Below are 23,052 nucleotides of genomic sequence, written 5' to 3'. Positions count from 1 at the left end.
TTGGAATTTACATACCAAGAATTTTTTAAAAACTGTGCTGAAAGCTTTAATGGAAAACGTGGATAACACGGAAGAAAAAAATGTAGCAGAGAGACAATAATTATAAGAATCAAATGTAAGAATTATAGGTAAAAATAGTGTGGCAGAAATGAAGGGTTTTTGATGGATACCTTAAAGGACTGAACAAAGCATAGAAGAAATTTCAGAGTTTAAGCATCTGAGAATAGAATTTTCCAAAATTGAAAATCAAAGAGAAAAGAGACTGAATATAAAAGGAAAACTCAAGGCTGGAGTTCTGGCTCAGTAACAGAGCATTTGCCTAGTAAGCCCAAGGCTCTTAAGTTGAATCAGCAGCACTGGGGAAAAAAAATAGAAAAATAGGATACTCTCTCTTTGCTTCCAGGCCATCATGAGATAAGCAGCGCACTCTGCCATGTGCTTCCACCATGATATACTGTTTCTCCATAGGCCCAAAATGAGGAGACCAAGTTATCTTGGATTCGAACATCTAAAATTATAAAGTAAATCTTTCCTCCATATAAGTTGATTTCTTGATTATTTTGTCACAGCAAAGGAAAGCTGACCAACTAATAAAAAAATTGGTATCAGGAAGTAGGGATGTTATTGTGACACTAACTGATCATGTAGTTCAGAAACCTGTGGTATTGCCTTTCAGGAGACAGTTGGGAAAATTTGGAGCAAAGGGTAGAGAAAACCTATAATACTGTAAGCATAACTTAAGGGGTGATTCTGGTAGGAGCTCAGACAATCAGAATTCTCATAGGTATGAAGATAGTAAAGGCTGTGCTCATGGAAATTTTCATGAAAGTGAGAACTTGTATGGGGGTTGGCTTACAGGCCATGCTCATTACTGGAAAAGAACTTTACATTTTATCCATGCCCTGAGACATTGTAGGAGACTGAGTTTAAAGGTGACAGATAAATTAATCTGGTAGAGGAAATTTCCGTGCAGCAAAGAATTCAGGCAGTGGCATGGACACTGCTGGCGCTTTTAGATAAATTTACTGTGAGTATTGCAAGCCCCAAACAGAGGAGAATGATCTGTGAAACTTCAGGTTGGCCAGAAATGGAGAACTTTTAGTTCTGTAGGCTAGAGAAGTATGGTTGTTACAAAAGTTAGTGTCATTATAAAGAAGCCAAGTCTGTTGTAGGACAGTAGAAAAGATATCTGTAGGGTATCTCAATAATCTGCAAAACCTCAACCATCCCAAGATCAAAGACTTTCCTTTGAGAGCCCAAGAGTACTCTGCTCACAGAGGATTGCCTAGGTAATTATTTCCCTGGGATTTCTTTCCCCATGTTCAGCCATCCAGGCGCTCAGAGACCATGTCAGTTTCAGCCAAGGGAGTCTGGCTACTGATTGAACTGGTGTAGAACTTGGCATCATCCATATAATCTTGGTCTTGCAGACATGCAGAATATAGGAGTTGTGGGGTCATGAAAGCTTCCATCAAGATTTCAAAGGGAAGCTCAGGAGGCACCGCAATATGTAGCAGGTTTGAGGTCCCTGCAAGCAGCCCCGGAAAGTATTTTGTGCAGTGTTGTGAGAGTAAAGGACAAGCCACAAGGGACAGAGACCCTGCATAAAGTGGGATAATAGTGTTATTTATATCCGTGCATTGCAATATTGAGTAGTTTACTTTTGTTTAAAAAATAAATTTTCGTTCATTGACCATTTTTGGAATTAGGTGAAACAGTAGATATGATAACATAGCACTCATATTTGTCTTTGTAAACACTCAAGTTTATAGTTTATTATTTTATAGTAGACTTCAATATGTGAAAGCAAAAATGAAATGTCAGTTTGGAATTGGACTTTATTACATACTCTGTCAGAGAAGCATGGAGTCAGCAAATAAAAACAAAACACGGAAGCTTTAAGTTTATTATGGTTGTTTAGTTTTCTTTTTGTCTGTAAATCTGTGGTTAACTTGAGCATTTGGAAATGTCGCTCTGGCTTTTAAAAAAATTGTTGAAAGCATTGTGGGGAATCAGTTTTGTGATTCATGTTGGTGTAATATATTAAGGCATCAAAGTTATTTATTTTCAAAATGTCAGGAAATAATATACCAAACTAAGAGAAATAATACATCATAGATAACAACATGAGATAAAATTTGAGAGTGTTGATGTTAAAAAAGTGTTCAAGTCTGTGAGTGTAACAAACACAAATTCAATGCTCAGTAGACACCACACACCCAGGTTATATTAAGCTTCAGCAACTATACTGCTTTAAAGACTCATTGGATTCACAGACATATTGGATTTCCTTAATATAAAACAACCAAATGTGTGTGCAGTTCTTTCTAAATGAGACCTCTTGGCTTTCATGCAAAAATAGTTAAATATATCTATAAGACATTATCTTGTAAAAGTATTTTCATAAAACATACGATTTTATTTTTCATCAAGTTTTACATTTGTTGGATTTTACTTGATTTGGTGTTAATAATCTATAGGAGATATTTAAGTTAAATTTGACTAATGATGGCATCTATACATAATAGGGTTAATCCTTCTCTGAGGGTTATCCTTAAACAACACTGAAAGGACCATCTGTTTTTGTCTGTTTGATGTGTAATTACATTTCTTATTGCTGCACACTGAGTTGGTCTGACAAGTGTGGTGTAGAACAACACGCAAAAATGTGCTGCATGATTTACGACCAACCTTCAATGATCTGTAATACATTTCCTCGGTTGTCTTTTCTAGAAGCTTCTGTTCTTTATTATACAACAGTTGTGATTAGTGTATCACTGGATTTTGTGCTACCAACAATGCATAATAAAGTGTCACATTTTATGTGGTCTCTTTTATAAATTTTGCCTTTCTATATAGGTTGCTCTGGGAAAAGGCCATATGTGTGCTTTTTTTCCTTTTTATGCTGAACTATTAATCTGCAGAATTTTATGAAAAAAAAAGCCATCTTGCATTTGCATTCTTGTTTTCATATCTTCATCACCACATTGCTTCATAATTATTTATGTCTATTAATGTATAACTTTCTCACTAGACTAAAAATTTCCTGAAAACAGGATTTATATCCTCTTTATTTAGATATATCCCAAGAGCATCATCAGACACTAAGTTTGGCACAGTGCTTATAACCAATGAAGATCCAAAACATTTTGTTGGAGGTATCAGGAAGTAGGAAGGGTGTAGATAGCTGCAGGCTAGCATATGCCATTTGAAAGTTTGATATTAATGGATTCTTTTATTGAAGCAGAATAAATATATTTTCTAAATCTGGTGCTCAAATAAGGGGTCTAGAGACACAAACAGTAATCAAAATGTTATTATCTTCCATAATAAAGACATCAAAATGTTCAAGGGAGGTTGTAACAACTGGATCTACAATAATGAAAAATAAAAGGACATTTAAAGATGAGAACACACATGTAAGCAATGAGTGCTTGGAATGAGCACAGCTGTTGTGAGAAGGACAATGTGGTTTGGGGGCATTGGGGGAATGACCTGGTTGGATGTGTAGGGATTTCTTTACCTTTTACATCAAGCTGAGGGGTTGAACTTTTAAACTGTGGACTCTGAAAAAATTTCTTTGAGTAATTAAACATCTCGACCTATTTGTTTGTTTGTTTGTTTATTTATTTATTTATTTATTAGTCTAGAAGAGGGAGGACCTGGCAAAAATAAGAAAATATGAAATATTTAATATGAACTCATGTGTGAGGTACTTGGAGTGGGAGAATTGAAGAGAAGTGTCTCACTTCTGGATGCTAATGTAGGTTAGATCTGGTAAGACCTGGGGACTGTTAGTTAAATATATCTATAAGATATTATCTTGTAAAAGTATGTTAGGACATGTGGGGTTAAGGGAGAGAAGAACTTAATGCCTTGTGTTCCTAGCACTGACATACAACACATAGTAAATAGATGGTATTTACAGACACAAACTGTTTGCAATTTTAGCAACTTTATTAAAAAAGCTTTATAGTAGTAAGAAGTTGTAGGATTATGCTATACAAAGTCTATTTCACCATCTTTTTTATACTTCCTGAATTTTATAGTAAACATAGAGAAATTATTATTAGCTCAAAGAGTTACACTAAGAATATGATTAGTTATTTAAATTACTATGTAGGTGTTTTTAGAACTTGATCTTTTAAAGGCATGATCTAATTCTTTTCTCTTCATAACAACTATATAAAGTTCTTAGAAGAGTGGCAGGTGTATAGTAAGTACTATTTAAATGCTGACATTTTAATTAAATATCAGCATTTTTGTTAAATATCAGCATTATGTGTTTCTTGAATAATTGAAAAAACCCTTTAATCGACATCACTGCTTCTGTCTTTCCCATTTGTTAGTCTGTTCTCCAACCAGCAAGCCTGGAATAGCAGCCCTATTTCTGTCCAACAGCACCTGACTAAAAGGACAAATGAGTAAATGAAATGTCACTCTTTGCTCATAACCTTTCGGTGGTTTCCCTTCTTGTTTAAAGTTCTGTTTCTTTCAAAAGTCTACATGGTCCTGTGTGATCCATACCATCCCTCTGCACTTCTAACTTTGTTCAATGGTTTCTTACCCTTTGCTCCCTCTGGGCCACAGGTAATCTCTTCCTTGAGAATATCAAACATGCTTCTGCCTTGGAGTAGCTCTTGCCTATTCGTCTACTAGTTCCTGGAAGTCTCTTCCTCAGATGGTTTCACTTTTTTTTTTTTTTTTTTTTTAACTCCCTTAGGTCTTCAGATAACTCTGTCTTCATGAGCCTTCATTAGTGAGTCAGCACCCTACTTACTGACACATCTCTCTTATTTATTCATACTCTTCATAACATTTGCCACTTTCTGATACACTACATTTTGCTAACTTTGTATGTGCCTCTAGCATACAAGCTGTAGCCAGGCAGGAGCTCTCGGCTGTATCCCCAAAGTCTGGAGTCTTGCAGGTGATGTAACAGTTTTTTTATTGAAAGAGAAAATAAATATGCCTCCTATCACTTATTAATTCTATTAAGTCTAGATAACCCATGGACAATAGAAGCAGTAGGCAAGGTCTATTTTTCTCATTCTGTTCATTTTTGTTTTGTTTTATTTTATCTTCTTCTTTTGGTGGAGTAGAACCATAATTAGTGCTTATCCTTCAGTAGGGAACTTGTTTGTTTGTTTTTTAACATTGATGATTTAGAAAGTATACCAAAAATGTGTCCTTTTATTGGAATTATTTTACACAAATGTAGGCGTTTTCTGTAATACTTGGTAAATGTGAAGTAGATATATATGCAGTAATATAGAACACTGCTCATTTTCATGAAACTGGTTTCTGAAGCCATGTTTGGAACTTTGTGGCTAGTAGTCCTGTCTGTGATTATGTGGTTTTTTTCATTCTTTCCTTTGAATTATGGTTCAGATGCAATCTCTGATGCATTTTTCAATTACACTAAAATTCTAAGCATTTTGGCAGCTTTCCTTTACCACACAAAATAGTTGAGAAAGAATCATTAACTGTGGAATGTTAGAAAGAAAACCCTGTGATGAAGAGTTACTGTCTTGGCAAATTCAGAAGTCTGAGTAGGCAGGAAACACAGATTTGAAATTAATCTTCACATAATGGTAGTCACTTCTTAAGAATTTTATGCCATATTTGGTATTTAATGTCAGGCTTCTTGCTGGGTGTGCAACCAATGTCTCTTTCAAGACCCACTATACTTTTCAGTAAAGCTCTAATATCAAGTATGAACAGAAGTTTTAGTGTCTGGATAAGTATTTATTGGAAAAATATAGAATTGCATTTTATTGTTGCTTTTATAGTGGCACATGTTAGTCTGCTTAGCTAAATGTATTTTTCTTTTTTTTTCTATCTACTTTTTCCCGACTTGACTAATAGAATAATGACTTTAAAACTCCTGAAATTGATTTTCTTTTGAACTTATTTTTGGAACAATTATAAATGAATTCTGTGGCAGCATTCCTTAAACTTGATAGTGCTGACACATGCATTGTCTAGAAATCTGCTATTCAAAAGTTTATATTCTCTTTTAATTGCCTTCAAATACACGATGAAAATACCTTATGTTTGCATAAATTTTATGTTTACAAGCTGCTCAAATGTGTACAAATTGTTTTAGAATTTTGGAGGAAATACAGAACAAGTACTACTATTCTTAATTAACATTGAAATAGAATCTTTTAAAAAAAATTTTTTTTAGTTGTGGATGGAAACAATATCTTTATTTTATTTAGTGATTTTTACATGGTGCTGAGGATCAAACTCAGTGCCTGACATGTGCTAGGCAAGTGCTCCACCACTACACTAAAACCCCAGCCCTTGAAATAGAATTTGTTAATGATGAATAAATTGTTTGCTTGGAGATCCATTCATTGAATGTTTGCTGAGAATCCAATGCATGTAGGCCTAGTCTAGGAACTGTGGAAACCAGAGAATAAAACGCCTGCTCTCATGAAGTTTATGTTCCTGTGAATGTAAATGAACAAAATAGATTGACTGGTTTAGTAGAGGAAGCCAGACTATATATTTTGCCTTTGTCTTCTACTAAAGACCCTGTACTTTTCTGCCAAGTGACTCACATACTGATTATATGAAATCTTAAATTTAATGTGTATGTGTGTTTGTAATTCCAATTTATAATTGGAAGATTCCAATTACTATTCTAGAGCCTTTAAAATAAGGTCTTTCTCCAACTTTAGAAGGAAGTAGAACTCTACTTAGATGGTTGCAGAGTTATAAGCAAGAAGGCTGAGAAACCTAGTGGTTAGCATTACCTTCCTTAGGGCAGAAATGGTGTTACAGAGCAGTACTAGTCATATTGGAATTACCATAGTGAAATATTGGAAGTGGTTAACTTATAAAGAGAAAAGTTTTATTTAACTCAGTTTAGAAAGTTCACACTCCAATGTGTGGACCCATTTAGTTGGCCTCTAGTTAATAGATGGTAACACATAATGGCAGGAAAGGATGTAGGAGCAAATTGTCACATCTCAAACTGAAGCAGAGAAGGGGAGAGTGACTGGGGTCCCACAATCTCCTTTGAGAGCACATCCCCAATGATCTGTAGATTACCCATTAAGCCTCATCTCCTCATCTTCTGCTACCTCCTAAGAGTGCCAACATGGGAACCAAGCCTTTAGTGTATAGTCTTTGTGGGGCATTTAAATATCCAAAGCTTAGTATTTTGCCCTTAACCACAATATGTCTCCATTCACTGTACAAAATGCTTTCATTTCATCTCCCTAAGTTCCAAAGTCTTAACAGTTCCAACATGGCTCAAAAAGTTTAGAACCAAAGTCTCTTCTGAGTCTCAAGGCAAACTTTCATCTGTGAGTCCTTGTAAAAGTCAAAAACAGCTTACATACTTGTAGTATACAATGGTGGGTCAGACATAGGGTAAACATTCCTATTCCAAAAGGGAGACATAGGGAAATAGGAAGAACTGACTCAAAGCAAGTTTGAAATCCAACAAGATAAAGGTTAAATTTTAATATTTTAACTATGCCATCTTGGATACATTGTCAGGAGAGTTAAGATTCCAAGGACCCAGGCAACCCTGCCTTTAGAGGTGTGCTGATTGTAGCCCGCATGAAGACTCTATCATGCTGATTTTACATGCTGTCTGTAGCTTTCCCCAGTGACCACTGCATGTTGCTGGCTTCTCTGTATTCCTGGTGTTTCCATTTTTGCTTCAATTTCACACCCACAACTTTAGTAGGGATTGCTCCATGTGGGACCCTCTGTAGGACTCAACCCTGCAGGGGCCTGTCAGTCCTCCAGTGGACTAGAGGAAGCTGCTATGACCCCATAACTCTTGAATTTTGCTCACCTACAAAACAAGCATCATATGAACATTATGAAGGTCTGCCACCAGCATAAGCTTCCTCTGGGCCCAGCTGCAATATCCATGGTGTAACTCATTGGCTAGCCAGAATATCAAGATGACCCTGGCTGTGGAGGGGGCTCCAGCACTATGTCATGAAACATTTTGTCCTAGAAGGTCTCAAAACAAATTTTGTACGTTTAGGCCTCTAATATTCCCGTGATGGGAGTGGTGGCCTTCAAGATGCTTGCAATTCTCTGAAAATGTCTTTTCTATTGCCCCAGTGATTAACATTACTAGTAATCTCTTCACCCTGCTTGTCTGCAGATTTACCTCCCAAACATGCTTTTTCTTTCCCACTCTCTAACCAGGCTGCAACTTCTAAATCTTTCCAACTTGCTTTCTTTTGGTCATTATAAATTTGACTAAAGCAGCCAGTAACACGGATCTATCGCCTGAATACTTTGCTACTTTGAGATCTCCTCTGCCCAATAAACTAGTTAATTGCTTTTATGTTTTGCATTCATGTCTTAGGGCACAAACACACTGCAACCAATATTTTTGTCATGGTGCCCCAAGAGAGACCTCTACTCGAATTACCAATAGAATTCTTGTTTCCATCTGTAATCTCATCTTCCTGGTCTTGTTCAAATTTCAATCAGCATTTTGGCCTTCTAGGTCCTGACCAGTATCACCTGGTATGTTCCGTGTACAGAATTCCAGGCTCTCTCTTGCCCTCTCCTCCAACTCTTCCAACCTGTTCTCATTTATCAGTTCCAAAGGCTTCTCTTGACTTCACTCCTTGGTGCCAATTTTATGTATTAGATAACTTTGTGTTATTACAACAAAAATCACAGTTTGGGAAGTTCAAAATCAAAATCAGCTGACTCCACTGATTTGGCCATTGGTAAGAGCAGATGGAAATACATCAAAGCAGAAGCATACACAGAGAAGGAAGCAATCTCAACCTAAACCAGAGTGGAGAGAGAAAGAATTCCCAGAGTACTGCAGTTCCTTTTAAGGCATGCCTGGTACCCACTCACTAGGTTCCACCTTCTAAAGGCTTTATCACTTCCCGAAATCACCAGCCTGGGTGCCAACCTTTTAACATATGGGTATTTGGAGACATTGGACAACCAAACTATGGCAAGAACTCAATGACAGCTACAGTCCTGAAGAATTATGCTCCCAAAGTGGCATTGATGGTCAGGGTTCCCAGCTTCTGTAAAAGCCAAGAAGTACAGGGGAATCTGCCTGATCCTTCTCTTCCCACTTTCCAAATTCCTGGTGCTGTCCTTGTCTGTACTATAAACCAATAGTCAGGTGATACTAAATCTAGGGGTTAGATTCTTTGGGCATAGGAAAAGAGAAAAAAGTACTAATTGTACGATTTAAAGAGTCATTCAAGAATACTAAGTATCCTTACATTAAGACAAAAACTGGACAGGTTTTTACAAATTATCCCTTTTATGCTATGCATTTTTGGGAATTCCTCTGATTTTCTTAGATAAAAGTCGTTGCAAGCTTCTTTCTTCTTTATAATTAGTACCTAATAAGTAGCGAAAAAATGTTTCTTAATGATTTTGCTTTTGTGTAAAATAATCTCACTAGGTATGAGCTCTTTGAGAGGAGTATCTAGGTCTTATTCACTTCTTTTCTTATAACTTTGAGTCCTACCTATAGTTTCAGCATGATATCTGACATTATAAACATTTGTGGGATAAATAGATAAATGAATCATTAGCAAACATTGAAGGATTCTGAAAGTAATCTATTAAATTACTTCTACAAATTAGAATTAGAAATTATTGGAAAAACATAATTATTTTCTTTAAAATGTATCTCTGTTAACTTGTGCTAATACATTAAAAACAAAGAGATAATTTGTTTTGTGAAACAAGGTAGCTTGTCTTAAAATGATATGGCACAGCACCTCCTGAAATTAGCAATGTTGTATACCAGGTCTCCTTTGTCTTCAACAAAAATTTGCTTTTTTCCCCCAAATACTCCAATTTAAATAAAGAATTATGGCTTTAGGTTTAAGCATGCCCCTCATTTTTGACTGCTCAATAGATGTTACTTGTTTGATGTACACACTGACTATGTTGTGTATAGTGAAGTTTTCAGATTTGACATTTAAAAACCATTTTTGTTTTTAATATTATGGGTAAAATATATGTCAGCTACATATATGTGTGTGAATGGCATATGTGTACATATATATTCTATAAATTCTCTTGGAAAAATTTTATAAAAATAGCCAATTTTGATTTATGAAGTTTCAATTTACTAAAAGCAATCTGTGAATAATTGTTAAATAGTAAAAGAGTGCAAAAAAGTAAAAATAAGGCACTATTTGAACAAACCTATTATTTTCTGGATAATATCATTTTATGTAAAATTAGAATAGTAGATGTATTGATACGCTACTGCTAACATTTAAAATTTTTCTGACAAATATCTTTTTTATAAGAGACTGAAAAATAGGCAACAAAAAAAGATAAAAACTGATAGGTAAAATATTGATTTCCAACTATCTGGAATACTTGCTTAGAGCAGTGAATGTGACAGTTCAATTGTTGGACTCTTTATGACATCATGAGAATAGTCTGTCATGTCCCTTTATGTTTCAAAGACAACAATTACTTTAAAAATAAGTCTACAATTCACTAACCAGTCAAAGGCTATGACTTTGACTTAATGTAAGTGTCAAATTCTAGTGTTAATTTTTCATGACAGGCAATGAAAGTCATGCCTACTGCAAAGGGCATTGACCTTTATGCTGACATTAGTTCCATGAACTTATCTTTTAAGTCCAGGTGCTAAAAGACAAGTTAAAAATAGTACATGATACATGTTTCTTTTCACATGAGTAAAATTTTTTCTCAAGTTAATTTAAAAAAAATAGGTTGCAAAATGATTTCCATTTACTTTTAAAATCCTCCTGTAGTTTTTAAATATTACTTTCAATGACACGTTTTGGACAGTAAATATTTGTAGTATCTATAAGAAGAATTTATTTTGGAAGGGGAGTCAAATTTGGAAAACACATTTTAAGTGTTATATAAAAAACATTGATATGAAGGCTTCTGTTATAATCTAAGAATCATGTCAATATTTTTACATATTTGCAATTTAAATTTTAAGAGTTTTCTAAAGAGGAAACCATGTTGGAAATTATATTGTTGAAGTCACTATTTATATTAATATAAGCTGAAAATGTATTGAATACTACAAAAAACAAGTATTCTGATTTATATATCTATAATTCAAATATAGGAAAAAAAAACAAAAAACAAATATAGGGATACATTTTTGTACTTTTTTTTCTTTGCATTGTTGACATGCATAAGTAGTGTTAGACTATAACAAATTAATATGGAATCATAAAACAAGAGTTGTTTTAATTTTTTACTAGTGTAATGAAAATATATTTGAAAACATCTGCATAATGTATAAACTTGATATAAATTCTAGTATAATTAATTTATAAAGTTAATTTAATCACTGGTAAATGTACTTAGAAACTCATTCCCTTCAAATTTTTCATTTAAACTTGGAGTCAAATATTTTCTTACCATGTTTAATTTCTATTACGTTCAGTTGTCTGAGGGATACAAAGGACACCATCTGGAGTAAAACTTGAATTCTTCCTATTTGCCAAATTAAATGAGACAATATTTCTACTACATTTGCTTAATACTGGCTGTGGACATAATTAGTTATTACTCTTATTGTAAATAAACAAATGTTCATTTTTGTTTGCTCATTTGCTATTTTCAGTGCTCTTTACTCAGTTATAAAGACACTTGTAATATCTCAGTCTGTATTAGTTCCAGTGCACAGTCTAGGCAAGTTCATCTTGTCCCTTCCTTCATTATCTATGCAGAAAGTTAAATTGCTACAGAAAGAGGTGTGGCTGTCAGAGTAAAGGGAAAGTTTCTGCTGATTCTTACTGATTCTTGTAATTTAACCTGGCTTTAATATTATCTGACAATCTGTAAGTAGAGGAAGAACATGGATGAAGGCTGTTTTCTAACAAAACTGAACTTATTTCATAAATGACATTGAATTGTTATTCTGCTTCTTACACTTAACATGGTTGACTCCCAAATCTTTTCCTTTTACCATGTATCTTTCTTTCTTTCTTTCTTTCTTTTTTTTTTGCTTGTGTTGCTAGGGATTAAATCCAGGGCTTAGTGTGTACTAGGCAAGTTCCCTATCACTGAACTACATTTCTGGTCCTGTTATGTTTCTTATTTAGTAACTGTTTTTGGTAGTGTACCATTACTCATTCAAGAGCTACAGAATTTCCCTACACCCCTCAATAACATTCCTGCATTTATCCTTGCAATCTGTATCTCACTCCATCATCAGCATACAGTCTCCAAATCTCAGATATTTCTTCATATTATCTCCACTCCACTATATGTACCCTTATCTGCTTCATTCTTGCCACTGCTTGACTTGGTTTTAGTTCTAAGAGTTATTGAATAATATTTCTGACTGATTCCATACTGTCTGCTTCCAAATCCTCTTCCTCTTTTTTTTTTTTTTTTTTGGTCAAAGTAATTTTGTTAAAATACATTGATCAATTCATACCATTGTTCAAAGCCTTTGAATGACATTCCATAACTTTCAGGATTCAGTTAATTGGTAAGATTTCCCTGAAATTGTTTCCTTGCTTAGAATTTTTCTAAATTTATGGCTTTATTCCTTTTACTTCCTACTTCAGTCCCCATCATCACCATTAATAGGTCCTTCTTTCCAGTTTTGCAGAACAATATACTCTTCTCTGAATTTGGCATTCAGTTTGATGCCTCAATAGATTAAAATGCTTATTCTGCTTAATGCTATTTCCCTTTCCCACTCCTCCTTCTAGTTATTTGCAAATAATCCATCAAGATATTTTAAATAATTATTTCATAAGTGTTTATTCTCATTTAGATACCTATGGGTTGCAAGTTAATTGAGACACAAAATTTAGAAGCTAGATAATTTAGAAGGTAGATCACTGTATAGAACAAAATTACAACTGTGTGATTAACTCCACTATTAAGGGGGGTGGGTGGTATAACATTTAATTCTCAACATTTCTAAAATTCATTGGTATACATAGTAGTTATTTGGAGTCTTCATAATCTTACCAAAAGTAAGTTGATCTCTTAGAATATAAGAGGTATCCATAATTAATATTAAAAGGTTACATCTTCCAATGTTCAGAGTGGAAATGAAAGTCTTATGGAAAAACAATCACTATTTGCTAGCTTGACATTCAAGAGAGGCCAAATTTTTCAGTTATAGTTTGCCATTGATCCAACACGTGCATTAGCTATGTGGCTGTATGTTAATTTCCTTTGCCTTTTTTGTGATCCTATTATGTTCAAAGTATATAATCTATCTACATGTCAGATTATTCTATTAGATGTAACTGAATATGACAGTTTATCAGAGCCTGGTTTTCCACTGATTTTTGTGGAGAGTCAACTGTTGTGCTGTGCAATTCAGTGGATGTTCAGTCTAGAACTGATGTCAAACTAGCACTAGTTGGTTCCACGCAAGATGAGGAGTCGAATGTGAAGATTAAAATTTTTAACATTGGCACATATTAGACCAGTTTTATGTAATACATCTTAATAAACATATTTTTTACATACACAGAAAATCTGAATTTTTTTATCTTGTGTATTTTATAGAGTATTACCTTTGTATTATTCAAAATAGAAGTAGTTAGGCATTACAGAGACTATCTATTTTTTTTTTTTTTAGAGAGAGAGAGAGAGAGAGAGAGAGAGAGAGAGAGAGAGAGAGAGAATTTTTTACTATTTATTTTTTAGTTTTCGGCAGACACAACATCTTTGTTTTGTATGTGGTGCTGAGGATCAAACCCGGGCCGCACGCATGCCAGGCGAGCGCGCTACCGCTTGAGCCACATCCCCAGCCCTACAGAGACTATTTAAATGTTTATGTAAAATAAATAAAAGTAAAATAAACGAAAAACTAAATGAATAACTAAATAAAGACCTGTTAACATGTATACAATATTATTTGGTTTTGAAAGAAATATATGCTATTATTTATGTCACTGGCATTGATAGAAAATGTGATGAGATGTTTTCGCAATGATATGACATTCAGAAGAACCTCATCTGTTTACACGGTTGGTTTCTATTTTGTTTTCTCACATTCTCTTTACTTTCCTCTTGTTGATCTTTACTGTCCATAGGAAAACACTGTAGTTAGACATAGCTGTAAATTATGAGGAATGTTATTGACTCTACCTTCATTTTGGCTTTGCAGATCATTAGAGAATGAGAATGCCTTTTCCAAGCTTTCATGCTGTAGTTGCCAGTTTTACTTGGTAACTTCACTCTTTTCTAGTTGTGAAGTTTTCAAACCACTATCGAATCTAAATATTTACAGTTCATTCAACCTGTCAGAGCATTCTTGTTTATTTATAGACTTTCTCACAACATTTCATCAATGATAGATTAATATAAAACACTGTAAACTATCTTCTGGGAAAAGAGTGGTGTTCATTTTTTTTTTTTTTTTTTACTGAATTTTCCAATTCCTTTCCACTCCTATATTTTATGACTAACTATGAAACACCTGAAATAAGATTTTATAGTGGAAAAGTTGGCAGCATTCCACTCAATGAAGTCAGATACCTTAAGTAGAATAGTAAATAGTTAGGAAAACAATATTCCTCTACACCTTTTAAGAAATGCAATCTCTATATAAAATAAGCAATGTTTTGCTTCTGTTTCAGCAATAGCTTTACCTTGTTCATCATATTTCCTATGTCATTAGGTATGTAATTCTAGAATTTTTAGCACTGAGAGGACCTTAGATATGATCTTCCAGTGCATTCATTTTAACTAGATGAAGCCTCACAAAGCAGTTAATGACAAAGCTGGGGAAAGTTTAGGAAATTGAGTTTCTAATTGATACCACCAGTGATGTCCTTTCTCAGTAACATACTCAATGTACTTAATGATGTCTTTTTGTTAACTTCTTTCTTTTTAACTTTTGTGATGCTGGGGATAGAACCCAGGGTCTCAACCATATCAGGCAAGCATTCTACCAGCCCCCTCATTATTATTTTCTTAAACAGCACAATGGAGAGCTATGTATTCATATTTCTCTTTATTATTTGTAATTGTCCATTCATAACAATACAGGTGTATCTGTATGTTTTAAGTTGATCAGTTGGTGTTTGAAAATGCTATTGACATTTTAAGACCTTGTATTCTATTGTTTTGAACCTGTCTAGAATCAACAGGCATTGTTAATGTTATATTCCCCGATATATTGATTTTAAAAAGTCAAAAAAAAATCCCAGAAACAGTCCTATTTGAATAATCATCTATATTGCTGATGAAATATGAAAATATTTTCTGATGGAAATGCTACTAGTATAACCATTATAAACCATGTGGTTTACTGTATGGATATTTGCTGCTTTAGCTTTATTTCATGTTATACTGGAAATTAAAGTGTTTTCTTATTTAGGTATTATATGACTATGCTTCCATGTTATATGTAATTTTAAAACACTTTGAGGGGACAAATGAATTAATTATAATTGAATGAAATGACTAAATAATTTTAATAAAATTTAAAAATCTGAGAGATCAGTGGAGAAATTTCTAAGTTTAACAAGATTTATCAAAAGAATGTTTAAACATTATAATATTTCATGTCAGTGATATTTTTGGTGGATATGTTTTTCACTTTTTAATTTTGCTACATTTTCTATTGATAATGAAACATTGTAGATGATATTTAGCAAGTAGTTGGCAACATTGATATAAAGGTCAAAAGATGGAGTAAAAAAAAAACGGGAGGAGGAAAACACTAAAAGAAAATAGTTGGAAATGAGAAATCCATAAAGGACTCTGGAAAGCTCCATCATTCTTCCGGTTATCTAGAAGACCTGTATACATGTCCAGGAAAGACTTAAAGAGGTCCTAATATCTCATGTTGCTGCCCTCAAAAGGGCACTTGAATAAGTGAGGTCTAAGGCACAGTTGTAAATTTTTAGCATGTGTAAAGGGTTCTCCAGTTCCCAGAATATCACCCTCCTGTGATATTATAGATTTAAAGTATTTAGGAAAATATCTGGCCAATCATTAGCTGATCATAGCCTAATTAAGTAGTGACTCTAGTAGTCAAGGAAACTAAGAATACAGACTTATAATCAACAACAACTATAAATAGAAACCACAATGGGCTCAGGATATGAGAGCACAAAATCTGATTTCCAGAGTTACGTTTTTAAACATACAACAACAGCAACAACAACAACAAATTTTCAAAATTATGAGAAAGGCAAAGAAACTGTAAATTATGTACGATGCAAAGGAAAACAAATATTAGGAACTGTCCTTGAAGAACCACAAATACTGAACTTTCACAACAAAGACATTAAATCAACATTATGTATACATTCAAAAATTAAAAGAAACCTTGACTAAATAACTTAATGTAAGATAATAATGTTTTACCAAAAAAAAGAACAGCCATAAAGATTGATATTATTTTTTACATGTACTAAACAGAAATTGCAGAGTTGAAAGTGTAATAACTCCAATTTAAAAATGACTGGAGAAGTTCAATGGAATACTTGAACTGGCAGAAGAATCAGTGAACCTGAAGATAAAACAACAGAGAATTATCTAGTATAAGAAAATTAAACGAAAATCATGACAAAGACATAGACAGAGTCAGAGACCTGTGAGATACCAAAATAGACATGGTAGAAGCCCTAGAAAGAGCAGAGGAAGGGATCAAAGGCATATTCAATGAATGAACTCCATGCAATGAGCAATCAATGAGATGAACAGAGAGCTTATGTTTTGGGATCAAATTTTTGCCACACACACGTCAGAGTGCTAATCTCCAGGATATATAAAAAACTCAAAAATCTTAACACCAAAAAATCAAGCAATCAATAAATGGACTAAGGATCTGAACAGACACTTCTCAGAAGAAGATACACATTTGATCAACAAAAATATGAAAAAATGTTCAACATCTCTAGGAATTAGAGAAATATAAATCAAAACTACTCTAAGATTTCATCTTAAGCCAGTCAGAATGGCAGTTATCAAGAATACAGACAAAAATAAATGTTGGTAAGGATGTGGGCAAAAAAGCACACTCATACATTGCTGGTGGAACTGCAAATTGGGCAACCAATCTGGAAAGCAATATGGAAATTCCTTGAAAAACTTGGAATGGAACCACCATTCGACCCAGCTATCCCACTCCTTGAGACCAAACAGCATAATACAGGGACAGAGCCACATGAATGTTTAATGCAGTACAATTCATAATAGCTAAACTGTGGAACCAACCTAGATGCTCATCAGTAGATGAATGGATAGAGAAACCTTGGTATATATACACAATGGAATATTATTCAGCATTAAAAGAGAATAAAATCATGGCATTTGCAATAAATGGATGGAGTTGGAGAATATCATGCTAAATGAAGTAAGCCAATCCCCAAAACATAAAGGCTGATTATTCTCTCTGATAAGTGGATGCTGACCCAAAATAGGGAGTGAGGTGGAGGCATGGGAATAATGGAGGAACTTTGATTGGGCATAGGGAAGGGTGAGTGGAGAGGGTGCAGAGGTACAGGAAAAATGGTGGAACGAGATGGAGATCATTCCCCTAGGTAGATGTAGGAGTTCGCATAGGGTGTGATGCTATAATCGTGTACAACCAGAGAAATGAAAAGTTGTGCTACAGTGTGTACAATGAATCAAAATGCATTATTAAAATAAATTATAAAAAGGCATATTCAATGAAGTGATAGCTGATAATTTCTCAGAATTGATGAAACATGTTAATCTTCACATCTAAGACTCCTAACAAACCCCAAGTGTGATAAACTTGTAGAAATCCACAACTAAACACTTCAAAACCAGTCACTCAATAAAGACAAAAGGAGAACTTTCAAAGTTCAAGCATGGAGTGATGATAATATATATGGGATTCTCATTAAGATTAGTAGCTGATTCTCACCAGATACCACTGAGGGCAAAAAGTGGTGGAAAACATATTAAAAGCAATCTTATACCCAAAGAACAATGCTATAAGCATCACCATACTACCTGACTTCAATATGCACTTCAAAATAAAGACCATGGTACTAGCCTAAAAACAGACATGTAGGCCAAAGGAACAGAATAGAAAACCAAGATATAAAACCACACATTTACAGTCAGTGTTCTACAAAGGAATCAATAACACATATTGAGGAAAGCACAGTCTCTTCAATAAATCATGCTGGGAAACTGGATGTCCATACTCAGAAAAATGAAACTAGACTTCTGTCTTTCACCACTCACAAAAATCAACTCCAAATGAAATACTTAAATATAAATCTCAAAGCATTGGAAGTACTAGAAGAAAATGCTTTCTGATATAGGTCTGGAAAGAATTTTGGGGATAAAATCTCAATAGCATCAACAACAAAAAAGCAAAAACCAACAAACATGATTCCATTGAACTTAAAAAGTTTCTGCATAACAAAGGCAATAGTCCACCAAGTGAAAAGACAACCTAGAGAATGGGTGAAAATGTATGCAAACTATGCATCTTAAAAGGGGCTAGTATCCTGAATATATAAAGAATACAAATAACTCAATAGCAAAAATAAAAATGAATGGGTTACGAAACGGGCCAAATATCTGAATAGACATTTCTTAAAGAAGACATATAAAAGACTAATGAGTGTATTTTTAAAAAATTATGCCATTACTGATCATCAGAGAAATGTGAATCAAAACCACAGTGAAATATCATCTAACCCCAATGAGAATGGCAGTTTTTAAATAGAAAGTAACACAGGGTGGTAGGAATATAGAGAAAGTGAAACACTTATGTAGTACTGGTCGGAATGTAAAATAGTAAAACTGTTATGGAAAACATTAATGGAGGTTCCTCAAAAAATTTAAAAGTATAACTACCATATGAGCCAGCAATCCTACTACTGGGTATATTTCCACAAATGAAATGAAATCAGTATGTTAAGAAGAAATTGCATCAAATTTATGTTTCTGTGTCCATAATACTATGTCCACTATGTTGTGTAGAATACTTTTTTCATGAACATTTGTGTATGTGTAAGTGAATATTGCAATATAAAAGTGCTATAAATTCTCTCCAAGTCCTCAGTTTTTGTCTTTTGTAATTTAAGATTCATATTTTTCATCAGGTTCTAAATAACTCCAGTTGATAAGAATGTAGGGAATGCTCAAATATTTTGAAATTATTAAAACTGGAATCAGGAGATCTATAAATCAGACTTTGTGCTCAAACCTAAAGGGACATTTGAATCTCTTCTGGGCCTGAGTATAATTCTGAAATTAATTTGATCCTTATCCACAGGTTTATATCAAACTAGGTTTATATCATAGTACATTAGACCCCTGTGAAAATACTCAGATAGCTTCAAGAGCCCAATATTTAAATCTTTCCTTTACTCACAGTCTCCAAGAACTGCTAAAATAAAAATTCTGTAGAAAATCCTGTTATTAAATATTTCTAGTATTTGTCATGTATGAAAACACACAGATTTCTGATATAACTTTTAAGTATGAATAGATACTCCATGTGTACTCCAAATGTGCCAAACCTATGCTTTTGTTTTTAAACCTTGGGTTTTTCTGATATCTACATTTCTTATCCATTTTTGTAAGAATTTCTTTTGGTAGCCCAACACAATTGTCGGATTTATATTTTTACTTAAAAAGTCTCATATAAGTTTGTCTATCAATAACAATTCAATATGTACTAATTTAGTTTTTGTGGCTTTTATTATTGAATTACATTCACTTTTACTGATATTTTCTTTGTTCTTTAAAGAGTTAACCATGAATGCAGTGAATAGAATTTTAACAAATTAGTGAATTACTATAGATATTCTGAACCAGAAAAAAGGGGACAACACCTTAATATTTATAACTAGTTTGTTAAATATGTTTCTCTCTCAGTCCTATAATTCTTCACATTGAAATAAAAGTGATTTTCTACTTCAGTTATTTACAAATAAAGTACAGATCATCTTAGAGAAATCTTGCTCTCGATGTGTGTACTACGATTTACTGACCATATCCATGTCTGTTTCTTTGTAGGGGGACATCCAGCAGTTTTTAATCACAGGTGATCCCAAGGCAGCATATGACTACTGTGAGCATTATAGTCCAGACTGTGACTCTTCAGCACCCAAGGCTGCTCAGGCTCAGGAACCTCAGGTAGATGAGGTGAGGAGTACAAGATCACCAGGTCCTCTCATTTCCCCGATATGCATGGCATCTTCAGTTTGGGGACTTTACTTACGTATTTAATTTTAATTATATTTTACATTATACTCAATAGTTTTGTAATATGTATAAGAAGAAGTGACTTAATGATACTTGGTAATTTTCCCTTCCTTATGCATTTTGTTCCTTAATTTTATTAGAACTAGAGTTATTTCACTTGTACATTGCATATATGAGTGTATTCCATTTTAGAGTATGATTTCTAATAGCTCATTTTTGCTCTTTAGCATTAAATAATTAACACAGCTTCAAGATAAAGGTAGTATGTCTTGTAGTATACTTGACATTCCTCAGGCCTTTGACAGTGCAGATGGGAAAATGGCCTAAGAACTATTTTAAAGTTTTTAGGCTTTGTTGAATAATTAGGTAGTTCTTCCCCCTCACCCCATTTTCACACAGGGAATTTAAAAAAAAGACCCAAAGTAAGGAATGTATGTTTTTATTGGAATTAGAACTGTTTTTAGTATATTTTTATAAGAATTATTAATTTGAGAAGGGGGAAAGTCTTAGAACAACAAAACTATTCTTATTTTAACTCAATAGTTTTTTTTTAACCTTTTAAATATACTGTAAGTATATTTTGATTTTTTTAACTAGTTAGAAAAGGTTAAGATATTTTGATTTATTGCTACTGTTGAAGTGAATTTAGGTTAGATTTTACAATAAAATCTCTTTAATATGTGTTTTTCCAACACTTGTTTATTTTTAAGGAATGATAGTGAATCTGTTACCCTAATTTTTCCATGACTTAATATGAGTGTTTTTTTGTTTCAAAAAGGGTATTCTTAACAAATCTGAGAGAAAAAAGAAAAATTACTGGATATTTTGTTTGTTTTTCTTTTCATAGTTTTTAAATGCCTTATGATTCACTAAATATATTTCCTGTCAAGTCCAACGTGATGGGTGAAATACCCTTTAGGTTTATGCTTTTGTATCTGACAGATTATGTGATGATTTAATATTAACATTTGTAGTATTTATTGTATATGTTCAAGAATGATAAGATTTATTTTATGCTTCTTTCTTAAGAAGGATAAGTCTTACTCTTTTTAGCAAGAGATATGGCTCTGATTTTTGGAAGAAGGAAGGTATGCGTTTTTAATATATTACCTTCAGGTGTTTTGCTCCCATGTTTTATTGCTATTATGTCAGGTAAGTTGAGTCAATTTACGTGAGGATAATTGTAATCAATCTTCTTAAGTTCATTGAGAAGTGATCCTGCCTTTTTCTATTTTAGTTGTTGAAATGCATATTTTCTATGCTGTTGAGATGTCAAACTTACTTTTTACTGGAAGCATTTGGTGAGAAACATGACACATAGCTATAATAGAAACTGCAAGAAAATCTGGTTGAACAAGACAGGAATAAACAACTTTTATTACCAGTTTTTATATGGATTATAACAAAATGAAAACATTTATTCATTTATTTTTTATATTGGCACTGGGGATTGAACCCAAGGGTCTTTTACTACTGTTTTACATCCCTAGCCCTTTTAATTTTTTTTTATATTGAAACGTGGTCTCCCTAACTTGCCCAGGCTGGCCTCCAATTTTCAATTCTCCTGTTTGAGACTCCTGAATCATTGTAATTACAAGAATGTAATTACAAATCAACTTTCACTTTTTTTTTCTGTAATGCTATATTAACATTGATACTTTGATAATAAGATAATCATTCTATACTAGTATTACAAAAACTAGTAAAATCAAATTAGTAAGGAGTCTTTATATTTATTTTGAAGTGTATCTATTATTATGTCATTATATTACAATATGACAATATTACAATGACTGATTCTTAGGTATTCTACCTAAGAAAAATGACTTTGCAAAATATTATTTGTCAGTAAATGGAGAACATAAAGTGCACTATGAAGCATGAGTAATACATATTGTAATTTGTGTTATTTAATATTCCATTAATAACTTTGTGAAATTGCATATATATTATTCTATTTGGATTAATAAATATGACAATTTATTTTGGAAACTAACCCGTCTGCTTTTTCCATCTTGTTTTTTCTAATTAGTATCTCTAAATAATATTCTTAAAATTTAATTGTTTGCGTGCTCAGCACATCATATTGTGATTACAAAGAAATATACAGTGTAGATAGAGTTCAGTTTAGTAATATCATCAAACTTAATTATATTTGAACCTACATGAGGCCATTTAAATAAAAAATCAACTAATATTAAAATTTAAATGCCATTTAAATATAAAAGCAACTAATATAAAAATTATTTATTCAGTGGCAGTATCATAGCCAATGAGGTTTATCTGAGGCACGATTATTGCTAATTGAAAATTATAGTTTGTGATATTCTTATCAGGTTAAGTTATCTTTTTGATTATAAGACATTGGATATCAGATTTATATATGATTTCTTCTTTTGGGGGGTTACTAGGGATTGAACTTAGGGGCATTCAGCCATTGAGCCACATCCCCAGCCCCTATTTTGTATGTTATTTAGAGACAGGGTCTCACTGAGTTGCTTAGCACCTCGTTTTGCTGAGGCTGGCTTTGAACTCCTGCACTTCCCACCTCAGCCTCCTGAGTTGCTGAGATTACAGGTGTGCACCACCATGCCCGACTGATATCTTCTTAATGTATGACACACCATAGAATGCCTTCTATGTAAAAAGCAAGAGTGATACTCTTTTTTAAAAGATGAAAAAGAAAAATGAAGCGAAATAAAGACCACCCTTTATAAAGAAATTTACATAATAAAATGGCTTTCCAAAATATATTACCTAAATCATCTTTTCACTGAATATTTATTATACATACTAGTTTCAATAAATGCACAGGTTTTTACTCAGAGCACTATTTTTCTACCAAACTAAGTGAAGGACAGAATTTAACATTTTCAGAAAAGGAGTCTTTCTCATCAC

General features: G+C 33.3%; 1 protein-coding gene and 1 pseudogene across 5 annotated transcripts in view; both read left to right on the top strand.

Annotated features, from left to right (window-relative positions):
- The window catches only part of Col11a1 (collagen type XI alpha 1 chain), a 208,070-nt gene that overhangs the window by 50,746 nt on the left and 134,272 nt on the right, over positions 1-23,052 (top strand). For all 5 annotated transcript variants that reach the window (XM_076863343.2, XM_076863345.2, XM_076863347.1 and 2 more), the window contains one exon: positions 19,966-20,094. In XM_076863343.2, the coding sequence (XP_076719458.1) occupies positions 19,966-20,094 (129 nt within the window). The remainder of the gene's footprint in view (positions 1-19,965; positions 20,095-23,052) is intronic.
- On the top strand, positions 22,398-22,475 carry LOC143405390 (U4 spliceosomal RNA; annotated as a pseudogene).

This window comes from Callospermophilus lateralis, chromosome 7 (genome assembly GCF_048772815.1).
Source record: "Callospermophilus lateralis isolate mCalLat2 chromosome 7, mCalLat2.hap1, whole genome shotgun sequence".
In the NCBI taxonomy this organism is placed as follows: Eukaryota; Metazoa; Chordata; class Mammalia; order Rodentia; family Sciuridae; genus Callospermophilus; species Callospermophilus lateralis.
This window is presented reverse-complemented; position numbering and strand designations above follow the sequence as displayed.